At 45.3% G+C, this 12,548-nt stretch overlaps 1 protein-coding gene across 6 annotated transcripts in view; it reads left to right on the forward strand.

Moving 5' to 3' along the window:
- LOC106582863 (inositol 1,4,5-trisphosphate-gated calcium channel ITPR1) overlaps window positions 1-12,548 on the forward strand; it is a 160,468-nt gene that overhangs the window by 100,938 nt on the left and 46,982 nt on the right. For all 6 annotated transcript variants that reach the window (XM_014166417.3, XM_045705335.2, XM_045705336.2 and 3 more), the window contains 3 exons: window positions 10,381-10,570; window positions 10,871-11,145; window positions 11,905-12,105. In XM_014166417.3, coding sequence (XP_014021892.2) covers window positions 10,381-10,570; window positions 10,871-11,145; window positions 11,905-12,105 — 666 coding nt within the window. The remainder of the gene's footprint in view (window positions 1-10,380; window positions 10,571-10,870; window positions 11,146-11,904; window positions 12,106-12,548) is intronic.

A 12,548-nucleotide genomic window follows, 5' to 3' on the forward strand; every position in this document is an offset into this window, starting at 1 on the left:
CTTTTCACAGTGTACTCACGTACTGTTCTCTTATTAGTAATCAATGATCTCGCTTATCACTACCATACAGTGTTCCAAGCACTCCTTATCTCGCCCTACAGTTCCACCACGCTGATGGCAGTGGCTGGCAGGGGTTGTGATTGGATACTGGTTGGTTGGTTGATTTGTTTGTTTTTCTATCCTCTTATATATGACCGGGCCTCTGTAGAACTCAGAGTGAAGTGAAGTGCCACAGCTTGCTCCCTCCCAGCACGCTCCCCTCCCAGAGCGGATCGCCGTGGTTACCAGCTGGGTGGGTACGGTACGTTGCCCTGCAATGATTACAGCCTCAGCCATGTTGCTCACTGAAGCTTCAGGAGAGGAGGCAAGGGAGCGAGGGTGCCAGCGATATAAATAGAGCTTACATAACTGCCCCTTGTTGATGCCAAGAGCCGGGACAGCAGTGAAGAGGAGGGAAATAAAAAAAGAGGACAGATAGGAATGCATAATGACCTTGTTTTATGTGGCGAGAGACCTGGGGGCGGGGCTCAGCCTACTGTACGTGACGGTGAGCGCCAGGGTCGACAGGGGCCTCGGGGCTTTTGATACAGAGGGCTTAGTGCACTCAGTGGGTCTTGCAGGCAGGGTCTAAGCTGCTGTAGAGGACAAGCTGGTGGTTTCCTGGAAGAATGAATCACCAGGTTGATGGTGCATGCCCAGGGATAAATAAGCTTACCACGACAGCCATGCTGGTTATTAGACTCTAGAGGGCTATAGTGCAGATGCAACAGGTATGTGTGCGTGTGTGTGGCTCTGCTGCACACTGATTCAGATGGTAAAGGAAAAGGTTATTGTTCTACTCTTTCCCCATTCCCTGCTGCAGGAAAGGTCACTGCCCTCGTGCCATGGGCATGTTTTGTACACATGAACTGTATCCTTGTTTGAAATCTGTCACGCATATGGTTAAAGGCGGGCCGCAGTCCTGTGGTTGGGTGAGGGAGGGGATTAAATGTCACTTGGCAATGTCCAAGTACTATTGAGTATCACCTGCTAATGGCACCTTAATGCCTAGGCCAGGGTTCCTCAACTGGTGGCCGGCGGGTGGCTTTATTTGGCCCACAAAGTTTTCAGAGCCCCAAAAAATGTATACATTTAAAAATAAGTAAATAAATAAATATATATATATATGTGTGTGTATGTTTGACATAAATGACTTTAAAAAAAACACCAGGAAATCAGCTCCAAGTGATTTTAATTTAAGAAGTCTCTTCCCAAGTATTCCCACACATGATAGAAAGACACGACATGATTGTATACAAATGTAAGCAAGGTTTGAAATTATTGTTTTAGTCAAACAATATATTTGTTTGGGCTTCTTGCAGTTAATTTGCGGTCTACGAATGATTTGTAATTATGTTCTGGTCCCCTGACCATCCACTCAAGAAAAAACGAAATAATTATCGAGACCAGTGGTTCTCAGCTGGTTTTGCTCGGGGACCCAAATTTGAGAATGACAATTGAGTGACGACCCAATATAATGGACTGTTGATGATTTCATTGTATTATGTTGTATTGCAGCTGCCTTGGGCAAGTTTCACTTGCAAAATAGACTCTGTCTCAATTATGGTATTAAGAAAGTCATTACACAGCCATATTAACTGAGAACACATTTATTATCAATTCAAGAGAATAAGCCATTTAATTAGGCGACCAGTTCAGGAGTGGGGTGTAATACATTATCAGACTCAGAACATGACATCAAAACCAGTCCAATAATGTTAATGAACAACACATACCAGTGTTTAAAATTGAAAAAACAACAATCATTAGGAATTCTTAATCATCAATCAATCAATTTTTTTATTCTAAAAACTCAACCTCAAAGCACTCTCCTGCAACCCGCCTCACCAATTTAAAAAAGAAAGTATTATTTACCTCATCTGAATTCCACAACAGAAGCTAGCAAGTGTTTAGCCATTTTCACTGGCTAACGTTGAAGTTCAGCTAGCCACGGTTAGCTGTCCTCAGCTATCCATTAGCTCGAAAAGCTATCGCCAGTTTTTGTACAGCGCGACTCAGACCAGAGCATACCGGACCTATTCTCTCTCCTTTCCCCGGTTTCTACCGCAGGCTCTGGACATTTACACCTGGATCTTGCAGCTAACTAGCTGCTACCTGAGTGACTATTGGCAACGTCGGTCACGGAATTAACACACATTATTACGGAGCTAGCCAGCTAGCCAGCTGAAGAGTTCCGTCAGCCACTCCTGGGCTATTCCTGAGCTAGCCAGCTGAAGTGTCTCCTGGGCTACAACTCACCTATCCTGACCCGTTTTACTGCCGATGCGGAGCCCCATCGGGTCTTCACGACTGGACCACCGACGTTATCTGCCCGAGGGAGTTATCCAACTGGCCCCTCCGTCGCGACGTAACCTGATCGCCCATCTGCGGCCCGCTAATCGTTAGCTGTCTTTTCGGCTGCGATCTGAATAGGTCTATCGGACACTTTTCTTGGGCCACTATAACTAACTATTTTGCCAACTTGGACTGGTCCCCCCTTCCACACGGAACCCCACTAACCCACAGACGGAAACGCACGAGGTGGCTAAAAACAGACCTCCCTCCCATCTTCCACCAGCTTGCTACCTATGGCCCGGCTAGCTGTCTGAATCTCACTGGACCCTTTGATCACTCGGCTAAGCATGCCTCTCCTTAATGTCAATATGCCTTCTCCATTGCTGTTCTGGTTAGTGTTTATTGGCTTATTTCACTGTAGAGCCTCTAGCCCTGCTCATTATACCTTATCCAACCTCTCAGTTCCTCCACCCACACATGCTATGACATCTTCTGGTTTCAATGATGTTTCTAGAGACAATATCTCTCTCATAATCACTAAATGCCTAGGTTTACCTCCTCTGTACTCACATCCCACCATACCTTTGTCTGTACATTATACCTTGAAGTTATTTTATCGCCCCCCAGAAACCTGCTCCTTTTTCTCTCTATTCTGGACGTCACAGACGACCAATTCTTATACCTTTTAGCCGTACCCTCATACTTATTCTTCTCTGCTCCTCTGGGGATGTAGAGGTGAATCCAGGCCCTGCAGTGCCTGGCTCCACTCCTACTCCCCAGGCGCTCTCTTTTGATGACTTCTGTAACCGTAATAACCTTGGTTTCATGCATGTTAACATTAGAAGCCTCCTCCCTAAGTTTGTTTTATTCACTGCTTTAGCACACTCTGCCAACCCGGATGTCCTAGCTGTGTCTGAATCTTGGCTTAGGAAGTCCACCAAAAACTCTGAAATCTTCATCCCTAACTACAACGTTTTCAGACAAGATAGAACGACCAAAGGGGGCGGTGTTGCAATCTACTGCAGAGATAGCCTGCAGAGTTCTGTCCTGCTATCCAGGTCTGTACCCAAACAATTTGAACTTCTACTTTTAAAAATCCACCTCTCCAAAAACAAGTCTCTCACCGTTGCCGCCTGCTATAGACCCCCCTCGGCCCCTAGTTGTGCTCTGGACACCATATGTGAACTGATTGCCCCCCATCTATCTTCAGAGCTCGTGCTACTAGGTGACCTAAACTGGGACATGCTTAACACCCCAGCCATCCTACAATCCAAGCTTGATGCCCTCAATCTCACACAAATTATTAATGAACCCACCAGGTACAACCCCAAAGCCGCAAACACTGGCACCCTCATAGATATCATCCTAACCAACGTGCCCTCTAAATACACCTCTGCTGTTTTCAACCAAGATCTCAGTGATCACTGCCTCATTGCCTGCACCCGTAATGGGTCAGCGGTCAAACGACCTCCACTCATCACTGTCAAACGCTCCCTGAAACATTTCAACGAGCAAGCCTTTCTATTCGACCTGGCCCTGGTATCCTGGAAGGATATTGACCTCATCCCGTCAGTATAGGATGCCTGGTTATTTTTTTTAAATGCCTTCCTCTCCATCTTAAATAAGCATGCCCCTTTCAAGAAATTTAGAACCAGGAACAGATATAGCCCTTGGTTCTCCCCAGACCTGACTGCCCTTAACCAACACAAAAATATCCTGTGGCGTTCTGCATTAGCATCGAACTGCCCCGCGATATGCAAATTTTTAGGGAAGTTAGAAACCAATACACACAGGCAGTTAGAAACGCCAAGGCTAGCTTTTTCAAACAGAAATTCGCTTCGTGCAACTCCAACTCTAAAAAGTTCTGGGACATTGTAAAGTCCATGGAGAATAAGAACACCTCCTCCCAACTGCCCACTGCACTGAGGATAGGAAACTCTGTCACCACCGATAAGCCCACTATAATTGAGAATTTCAATAAGCATTTTTCTACGGCTGGCCATGCTTTCCACCTAACTACCCCTACTGCATTCAACAGCACTGCACCCCCCACAGCTACTCGCCCAAGCCTCCCCCATTTCTCCTTCTCCCAAATCCATTCAGCTGATGTTCTGAAAGAGCTGCAAAATCTGGACCCCTACAAATCAGCTGGGCTTGACAATCTGGACCCTTTCTTTCTAAAATTATCTGCCGAAATTATTGCAACCCCTATTACTAGCCTGTTCAACCTCTCTTTCGTGTCGTCTGAGATTCCCATAGATTGGAAAGCAGCTGCTGTCATCCCCCTCTTCAAAGGAGGTGACACTCTTGACCCAAATTGCTACAGACCTATATCCATCCTACCCTGCCTTTCTAAGGTCTTCGAAAGCCAAGTCAACAAACAGATTACCGACCATTTCGAATCCCACCGCACCCTCTCCGCTATGCAATCTGGTTTCAGAGCTGGTCATGGGTGCACCTCAGCCACGCTCAAGGTCCTAAACGACATCGTAACCGCCATCGATAAGAAACAATACTGTGCTGCCGTATTCATTGACCTGGCCAAAGCTTTTGACTCTGTTAATCACCACATCCTAATCGGCAGACTCAGTAGCCTTGGTTTCTCAAACGATTGCGTCGCCTGGTTCACCAACTACTTCTCTGACAGAGTTCAGTGTGTCAAATCGGAGGGCCTACTGTCTGGACCTCTGGCAGTCTCTATGGGGGTACCACAGGGTTCAATTCTTGGGCCAACTCTTTTCTCTGTATACATAAATGATGTCGCTCTTGCTGCTGGTGAATCTCTGATCCACCTCTACGCAGACGACACCATTCTGTACACTTCTGGCCCTTCTTTGGACACTGTGTTAACAACCCTCCAGACGAGCTTCAATGCCATTCAACTCTCCTTCCGTGGTCTCCAACTGCTCCTAAACACAAGTAAAACTAAATGCATGCTCTTCAACCGATCGCTGCCTGCACCTGCCCGCCTGTCCAGCATCACTTCTCTGGACGGTTCTAACTTAGAATTTGTGGACAACTACAAATACCTAGGTGTCTGGTTAGACTGTAAACTCTCCTTCCAGACTCACATCAATCATCTCCAATCCAAAGTGAAATCTCGAATTGGCTTCCTATTTCGCAACAAAGCATCCTTCACTCATGCTGCCAAACATACCCTCGTAAAACTGACCATCCTACCAATCCTCGACTTCGGCGATGTCATTTACAAAATAGCTTCCAATACCCTACTCAACAAGCTGGATGCAGTCTATCACAGTGCCATCCGTTTTGTCACCAAAGCCCCATATACTACCCACCGCTGCGACCTGTACGCTCTCGTTGGCTGGCCTTCGCTTCATAATCGTCGCCAAACACATTGGCTCCAGGTCATCTACAAGACCCTGCTAGGTAAAGTCCCCCCTTATCTCCGCTCACTGGTCACCATAGCAGCACCCACCTGTAGCACGCGCTCCAGCAGGTATATCTCTCTGGTCACCCCTAAAGCCAACTCCTCCTTTGGTCGTCTCTCCTTCCAGTTCTCTGCTGCCAATGACTGGAACGAACTACAAAAATCTCTGAAACTGGAAACACTTATCTCCCTCACTAGCTTTAAGCACCAGCTGTCAGAGCAGCTCACAGATCACTGCACCTGTACATAGCCCATCTATAATTTAGCCCAAACTACTACCTCTTCCCCTACTGTATTTATTTATTTTATTTATTTTGCTCCTTTGCACCATATTATTTATATTTTATCTCTGAACTTTCTTCAAACTACAAATCTACCATTCCAGTGTTTTTCTTGCTATACTTTATTTACTTTGCCACCATGGCATTTTTTTGCCTTGACCTCCCTTATCTCACATCATTTGCTCACATTGTATATAGTCTTATTTTTTATTTTTTTCTACTGCATCATTGATTGTATGTTGTTTTACTCCATGTGTAACTCTGTGTTTTTGTATGTTGTCGAACTGCTTTGCTTTATCTTGGCCAGGTCGCAATTGTAAATGAGAACTTGTTCTCAACTTGCCTATCTGGTTAAATAAAGGTGAAATAAATAAATAAATAAATAAATAAAATCAATCATCAATTATCATGTCAATAGTTTCATAACCTTGAAAAGTGTTTTTACAGGTGTACGTTTTTAACCGGTTCAATAAAATGTAATATGAATGTCAGAATAGATTAACAATAATAATTAACATAGGGAACAATAACTCATTAACCTGTTTATTTATTATGTGTGTGTGTGTGTGTGTGTGTGTGTGTGTGTGTGTGTGTGTGTGTGTGTGTGGCCTATCAGTGGGAAAGCTGGGGGTGTTTGATAAGTTTATTGTAGTTTGGTTGACAGGGAAACTCGAAGGTCATGCAGGCTGTCCAGTTTGTTTGTTTCTGCTTTTAGTTTTCAGCATGGCTATAGCAGAGAAGCCACTTTCACACAGATAGGTAGTTCTGAACGGTAGCTTGATTCTGATTGCATGACAGAGCAAGATACCCATTACGGTGCTCCAGAACTTTGGCAGTGTCATTTCCGAGAAGCGCATGCTCAGTCCGCCAGGTAGGAAACTTGCGTGAACCATCCGTCACAATCGAAATGTTCCCGGCAGAGGTGACTTTTTTCCCGAAAGAAACGCAGCAATCTCCGCTCTAAGCTCATAAAAGTGACCCAACACTTTACACCTGGAAAGCCAGTGGACCTCTGCATGATAAAGCACCTGCTGGTGCTCCCTCCCCATATCCCTACAGAAGGCCTGGAAACACCTGCTTTTCCTAGAACTCTTTTTGATATAGTTGACACACTTGATCACATCCTGGAGAGTGGCGTGGAGCTCAGGCACCATGTCCTTCGCTGCCAATGCCTCCCTGTGTAGGAAGCAGTGGTTCCACGTCGCACCCGGTGCTCTCTCCAGGATCCGCTTTACTACCCCGGAGTGCTTTCCCGTCATGGCAGCTGCCCCATCAGTGGTCACACCGACGCACCCATCCCAGGCCAGTCCCACGGAGCCCAGGTGCACATCCATTGTGTTAAAGACAGGCTCTGCAGAGTTGGTGTCTGACATAGATCATTAGAATGGCATGGTTAGCCACATCCGTGGATTCATCAAGCTGCAGTACGTAATGGCCATTTGCACTAATGCGCTCTGATGTCTGAGGCGTTATGGCCTCAGACATGTCCTGGATTCTCCTCTTCATGGTGTCATTGGATAAGGGGATGGTTTTAAGTTTGTTGGCGGCTGACTCTCCCAAGGTTTCAATGCACCTATCAATCGCAGCAGGGAGTATGAGATTCTCTGCGCTGGTGTGGGCTTTTTTGCACTTAGCAATTCACTGGGCCACAAGGTCTGATGCGCGAAATGCCTTTTCATGTACCATATATACCTTGTTCAATGAATCTTGTGAGACCTCCAGATATTGATATTTCCTTTTTAAAAAGTCAGCTGTTTTATCTTTGTGGCTTGGATGCTTGCTGCCCAGATTACATTTCATTTTGGAGGGTTTCATGCTCTCACTAGCTAACAGCTCTTTGCATAGGACGCACTACTGTCTACTCACCGTCTGTCTTCTATATATGGGTGTGTTTGTAAATTCATCAGTTATTCTGCGCTCTGGCACACTCAGACGCGAGTGCTCTGAAATCTGAGTAGATAGCCAGAGCGAATTTACGAATGCACCCTACGTAAAACCATATTTGATGAAGTCGGGGTTGTACTTTCTCTTCTTGACAGGGACCGGGTTGTCTGCCTTGTTGTTGACATTGGAAGCAGCAGTAGATGAGGGAGCTGCACGTTTTAAAAACTTGTCCGTGGTTTTACTCTGACAGCTAGCCTACATGAGTTAAATGACAGCAAACTATCCACATGTCCAATAACCGCAGAACAAATCTGCATTGTTAGCTGTCAATCAAGCTAGCAGTCAGAAGAAGATCTGTATTATCTGATTGGACGTGTCACATTTTAAACTAAACAATGTTGCAGAATTATATTTTTATTGGATCTGTGTATGTCGAGAAATCTGTAATTTAATTGGATCAGTGAGGACGTTAGAGGGGGCGAGGACGTTATTGTATTGGTTAATGAGCGAGTGCAGCGTGACAACCCTCTAAGTCCGAATTTCACAACTGGGGTGTGCACTGCACGTGTAAAGTCAACAACAATAAGCGGTGCTGCGGTATCCTATCAAAATAAAAGTGTCGGTCCGGCGGTTACCTTTCCAAAAATAAAATATATTTTTTTCTTGCACAAGTCCCACGACCCCTTAAAATCCTCCCGCGACCCCCATGTGGTTTGCGACTCCCCCCAGTTGAGAATCACTGATCTAGATGATGATCCCTGGCCTAGGCTATTCAATTTCCCTATTGATATTTTTCTCTATCTTCCTTCCGTGTGTGTTATTGGCGCAGACCATGACATAATGTTATTTTCCCAAGATATGTTTAGAAACCTGTTCAAGATAGTAGTGTTCCAGAGAATTGGAAACTGATAGGCAATACTAGTCAGCAAACTGACAAATTCCTACATATGTGCAGATAGAGCCACAGAGCAACAGCCAAGTTGCCCTGACAGGGTTTTTCCTTAGCCAGCTCAATTCCTGCTGCTGCTGCTGTTGTTGTTTTCTTGGACATTGTCATAAGGCAGTCAGGTGTTGCCATAATTATTGTCATCCAAGCGATCTGAGATGAAATTACTTGTTTATGGTCACAGTCATGAGGGTTTTCCCATTTGAACTGGGTAATGTTGTTATAAAGTTGCTTTCTGGCAGTTGTCCCCTCTATGTGGTAATGGGTGGAGGTTTGCCTGCTTACATAACCACTGCTGATTTCTGATCACTATCAATGAATGACCGTGGTTTTGTCAACAAGATTGACTTAACCACATGCATTCCTTTTTACAGTTTTGTTGTTTATTGAAAAGTTATTTTAAAGGGGTAAAAAATACTTCAGTTAACTTAATCTGAACTTTGTGCTTACTCTCAGGTCATGGTTACTGCTGGAATTCTATGAGTACTGTTTAATGCATGCACAGTTTTACTATAACATTTTCTGGTTTTCCTTTAACTTCTGTCTGTATGTTCCCTTATCTCTTCAATGAGTTGAGTCTCAACCTGGAAAGAATGCTGGTTATGTAAGAGGTTTTCAAACTGCCCCAGAATTCATGCGATAACTCCTGCCCGCCTCTGGTCTCCCCTCCCTCCCTCTTCCCTCTCACACCAAGCACACACTTCGTGCCACTCGGGTGCTCAAAAAGTAGGGCAGGATTTTCCACCTCTTCTTTACCTTCATTTTCCCCCTTGTTATCTGATGTAACAGTGTTTGTGCTGAGGCTCGTTTGCAGTGGCTCCCTCCCTTCAACCACTCAGCTGATTGCAAGCCTTATGTAAGGAGGGAAAATGGGACTGGATAATAGCAGCTGGAAAAAGCAAAGCCCCATGCATGGAAGAAAAAGTTGTCAAATTAGTGTGCAAAAAAAATACATTTGTTTTATAGGTTTTGCAGTGTCAGACTATAATCATAAAGTCCTATACTTTCACTTGAAGAGTTTTGTTTTGGTGAAAAGTACTTGATGCTGAATTTGGTTAAAGCCACCTTTGTTTGAGTTGACAAACTTCCTGTGATTGCTGTGTACCTGGCTGTGTTTGCTGTATGACTTTGTGTACAGTGCAGCCTGCCCTGCACAGTGCCAGTAGAGTTGTGCCCTTTGGGCAGAGAGCAGATGGTGTGAAAACAGGTGAACACATGGAGGCACTCCAGGTTATTTCCTTGGCATAGGGCTGAGGGTTATTTAACAGAGCTTCAGCGAGAGAGAGCCTCTGGGTGCATAGCAGACAGACAGACAGACGAAGAGACGTGGTCAAACTGCCAACAAATGGAACAACAAATATAACTGACCTTTGAGCTGTTTACCTTGTATTGCTTACAATGGGGAAACATGTAAATTATCTGACAACATTATCATAATACCTCACTATGAATCCCTCTCGCTACCACTTCCCATATAAACACAGAATGAACTCAAACAAAACCTCTTACATCCGCATTTACTTGTTCTTCGTGTCCGTCTCCAGAAATCCTTTTTCATGCGCCTGACGGGGGAAAACAAGTCAGAGATGTTCTTCAAGGTGTTCTATGAGAGGATGAAGCTGGCCCAGCAGGAGATCAAGGCCACTGTCACCGTCAACACCAGCGACCTGGGCAGCAAAAAGAAAGAAGAGGAGCCCCCGGACAAGGACACGCCCACCGCTAAAGGAAAGAAAGGTCAGGGGTCAGGGTAGCAGGCCTGGTGTGAACAACATCCTGTTCCTGTGTACTGAGACAGTCAATCCAGTGAATTTACTGCACTCAGAACACGGCACAAATCATACATCAGTCATTCACAAACACATACAGCTGTTTCACACTGCAGTGCAAATTGGGGCCCAATGATGAAGCTCACGTTCTGTGAGCTACAGCTCCGCTCCTGTGTGCAATGTGCAGTGAGACTCTCCCATGTCTTACTCTGTTGTACTCTGGTGCCCTTCGGTGTGTCTCTGAATTATCCTATTCCTCTCTCTACAGGGATGGAGGTGGCAGTGGTGTCTTCGGTGGCGGTTGCCGTGGTGACGGAGGAGGTCAAGGAGCAACTGGTGGAGGCCTCCACGGTCACTAAGAAGGCGTTCACAAGGTACCGGCGTGAGGCCGAGGCCGAGGAGCACCTGGCTGCCGCTGAGGGTCAGGGCCCCGCCAGCACTCCAGATGACCAGGAAGGGGAGATGAGTGTCATTATCACCATCATGCAGCCCATCCTGCGACTCATGCAGCTGCTGTGTGAGAACCACAACAGGGAGCTGCAGGTTGGTCAGCCACACCACCAGGGGGCACTACTCTGGTTTACTTTACGCAATTTAGTTATTAAAGGGGGGCTGCGATGGTTGCTCAGGCCCCATGGCACACTTACCGTTTCAGTGCTGGTAAATTTCCATCACCAGATCTTTATACAGAAATGAAACCATATGGTGAAAATAGACATCCGTTGGAACAACATGATGCAACTGTTTCCATATCTGGTAGCGCTTGGTCTGGTTTCACTATGAGGACGATTGTGTTTGGAAATGGGGACGTCCAATACCTCAGACTGACAGTGAACTTCCCCCACTAACATCCTCTGTGCAGTAAGGTCAAGGCTCCACATTATTGACAGATAGCTGGATGCTGAATCATCGTAGCTCGTCATCAGTTGTGTAGTGTATATGGCCTGGCTGGATTGATCCTGAGCCAAACACACAGTGGGCTAAAATTATCAGGATTTAATCTCACTGTTTATATCTCAAGTTAAAGATGTGTCTCATTATTAGTTAAACCAGCCATTGAATTAAACTCTTAGGCAAAAAACAACCGTAACAGGTAGCCTTTTTAACACAGCGCATGAAACATTGATATTTGGTCATTTCTGATGATATTATACTCAAAAGCCAGTACTTTTGAGTTTCAGTGGAATAAACCCATTTGTTCATAGAGGGATCTGAGCTTATTGTTCATATTGCCAATGTTTAGAATGAACATTTGAATTAGTGTGTCTCTAACTTTGAGTCGTGTGTAACTTTCCTCTCCAGAACTTCCTACGGTGTCAGAACAACAAGAACAACTATAATCTGGTGTGTGAGACACTGCAGTTCCTGGACTGTATCTGTGGCAGCACCACGGGAGGCCTGGGGCTGCTGGGACTCTACATCAATGAGAAGAACGTAGGCCTCATCAACCAGACAGTAGAGAGCCTCACAGAGTACTGCCAGGGACCCTGCCATGAGAACCAGGTGGGCATACACATACACACACACACACACACGCACACGCACACGCACACACACACACACACACCGATTCTACCTAGATCAAAAGCTTTGTTTTATATGTGCACATGCAGTATCATGAAACGTTGTTGTCAGATGACCCAGTGTTTGCATATAACTGATGGTTCTATTTCAGTAATTGCAGGGTTGGTCTTATTTGGCAGTGCTTTATTTGGCTTTTACATTCTCTTTACTAGCCCAGCTAGGTCCCAGTAAACAGCTGCATGCTAAGAGAAGGCTTTCCTTGCAGGATCATGTCAGACTAAACTAAACCCTGTCGTGTCTTTGGCTATGCCGGATTAAGTGATATGACATGCTAACCTATAAAATGATTTCTCTGTAATTAATATTACCTGATTAAGCTAATCATGTAAATATAATTAACTAGAAAGTCGGGGCACCACGGA

This window comes from Salmo salar, chromosome 22, assembly GCF_965601325.2.
Source record: "Salmo salar chromosome 22, fSalSal1, whole genome shotgun sequence".
Taxonomy (NCBI): Eukaryota; Metazoa; Chordata; class Actinopteri; order Salmoniformes; family Salmonidae; genus Salmo; species Salmo salar.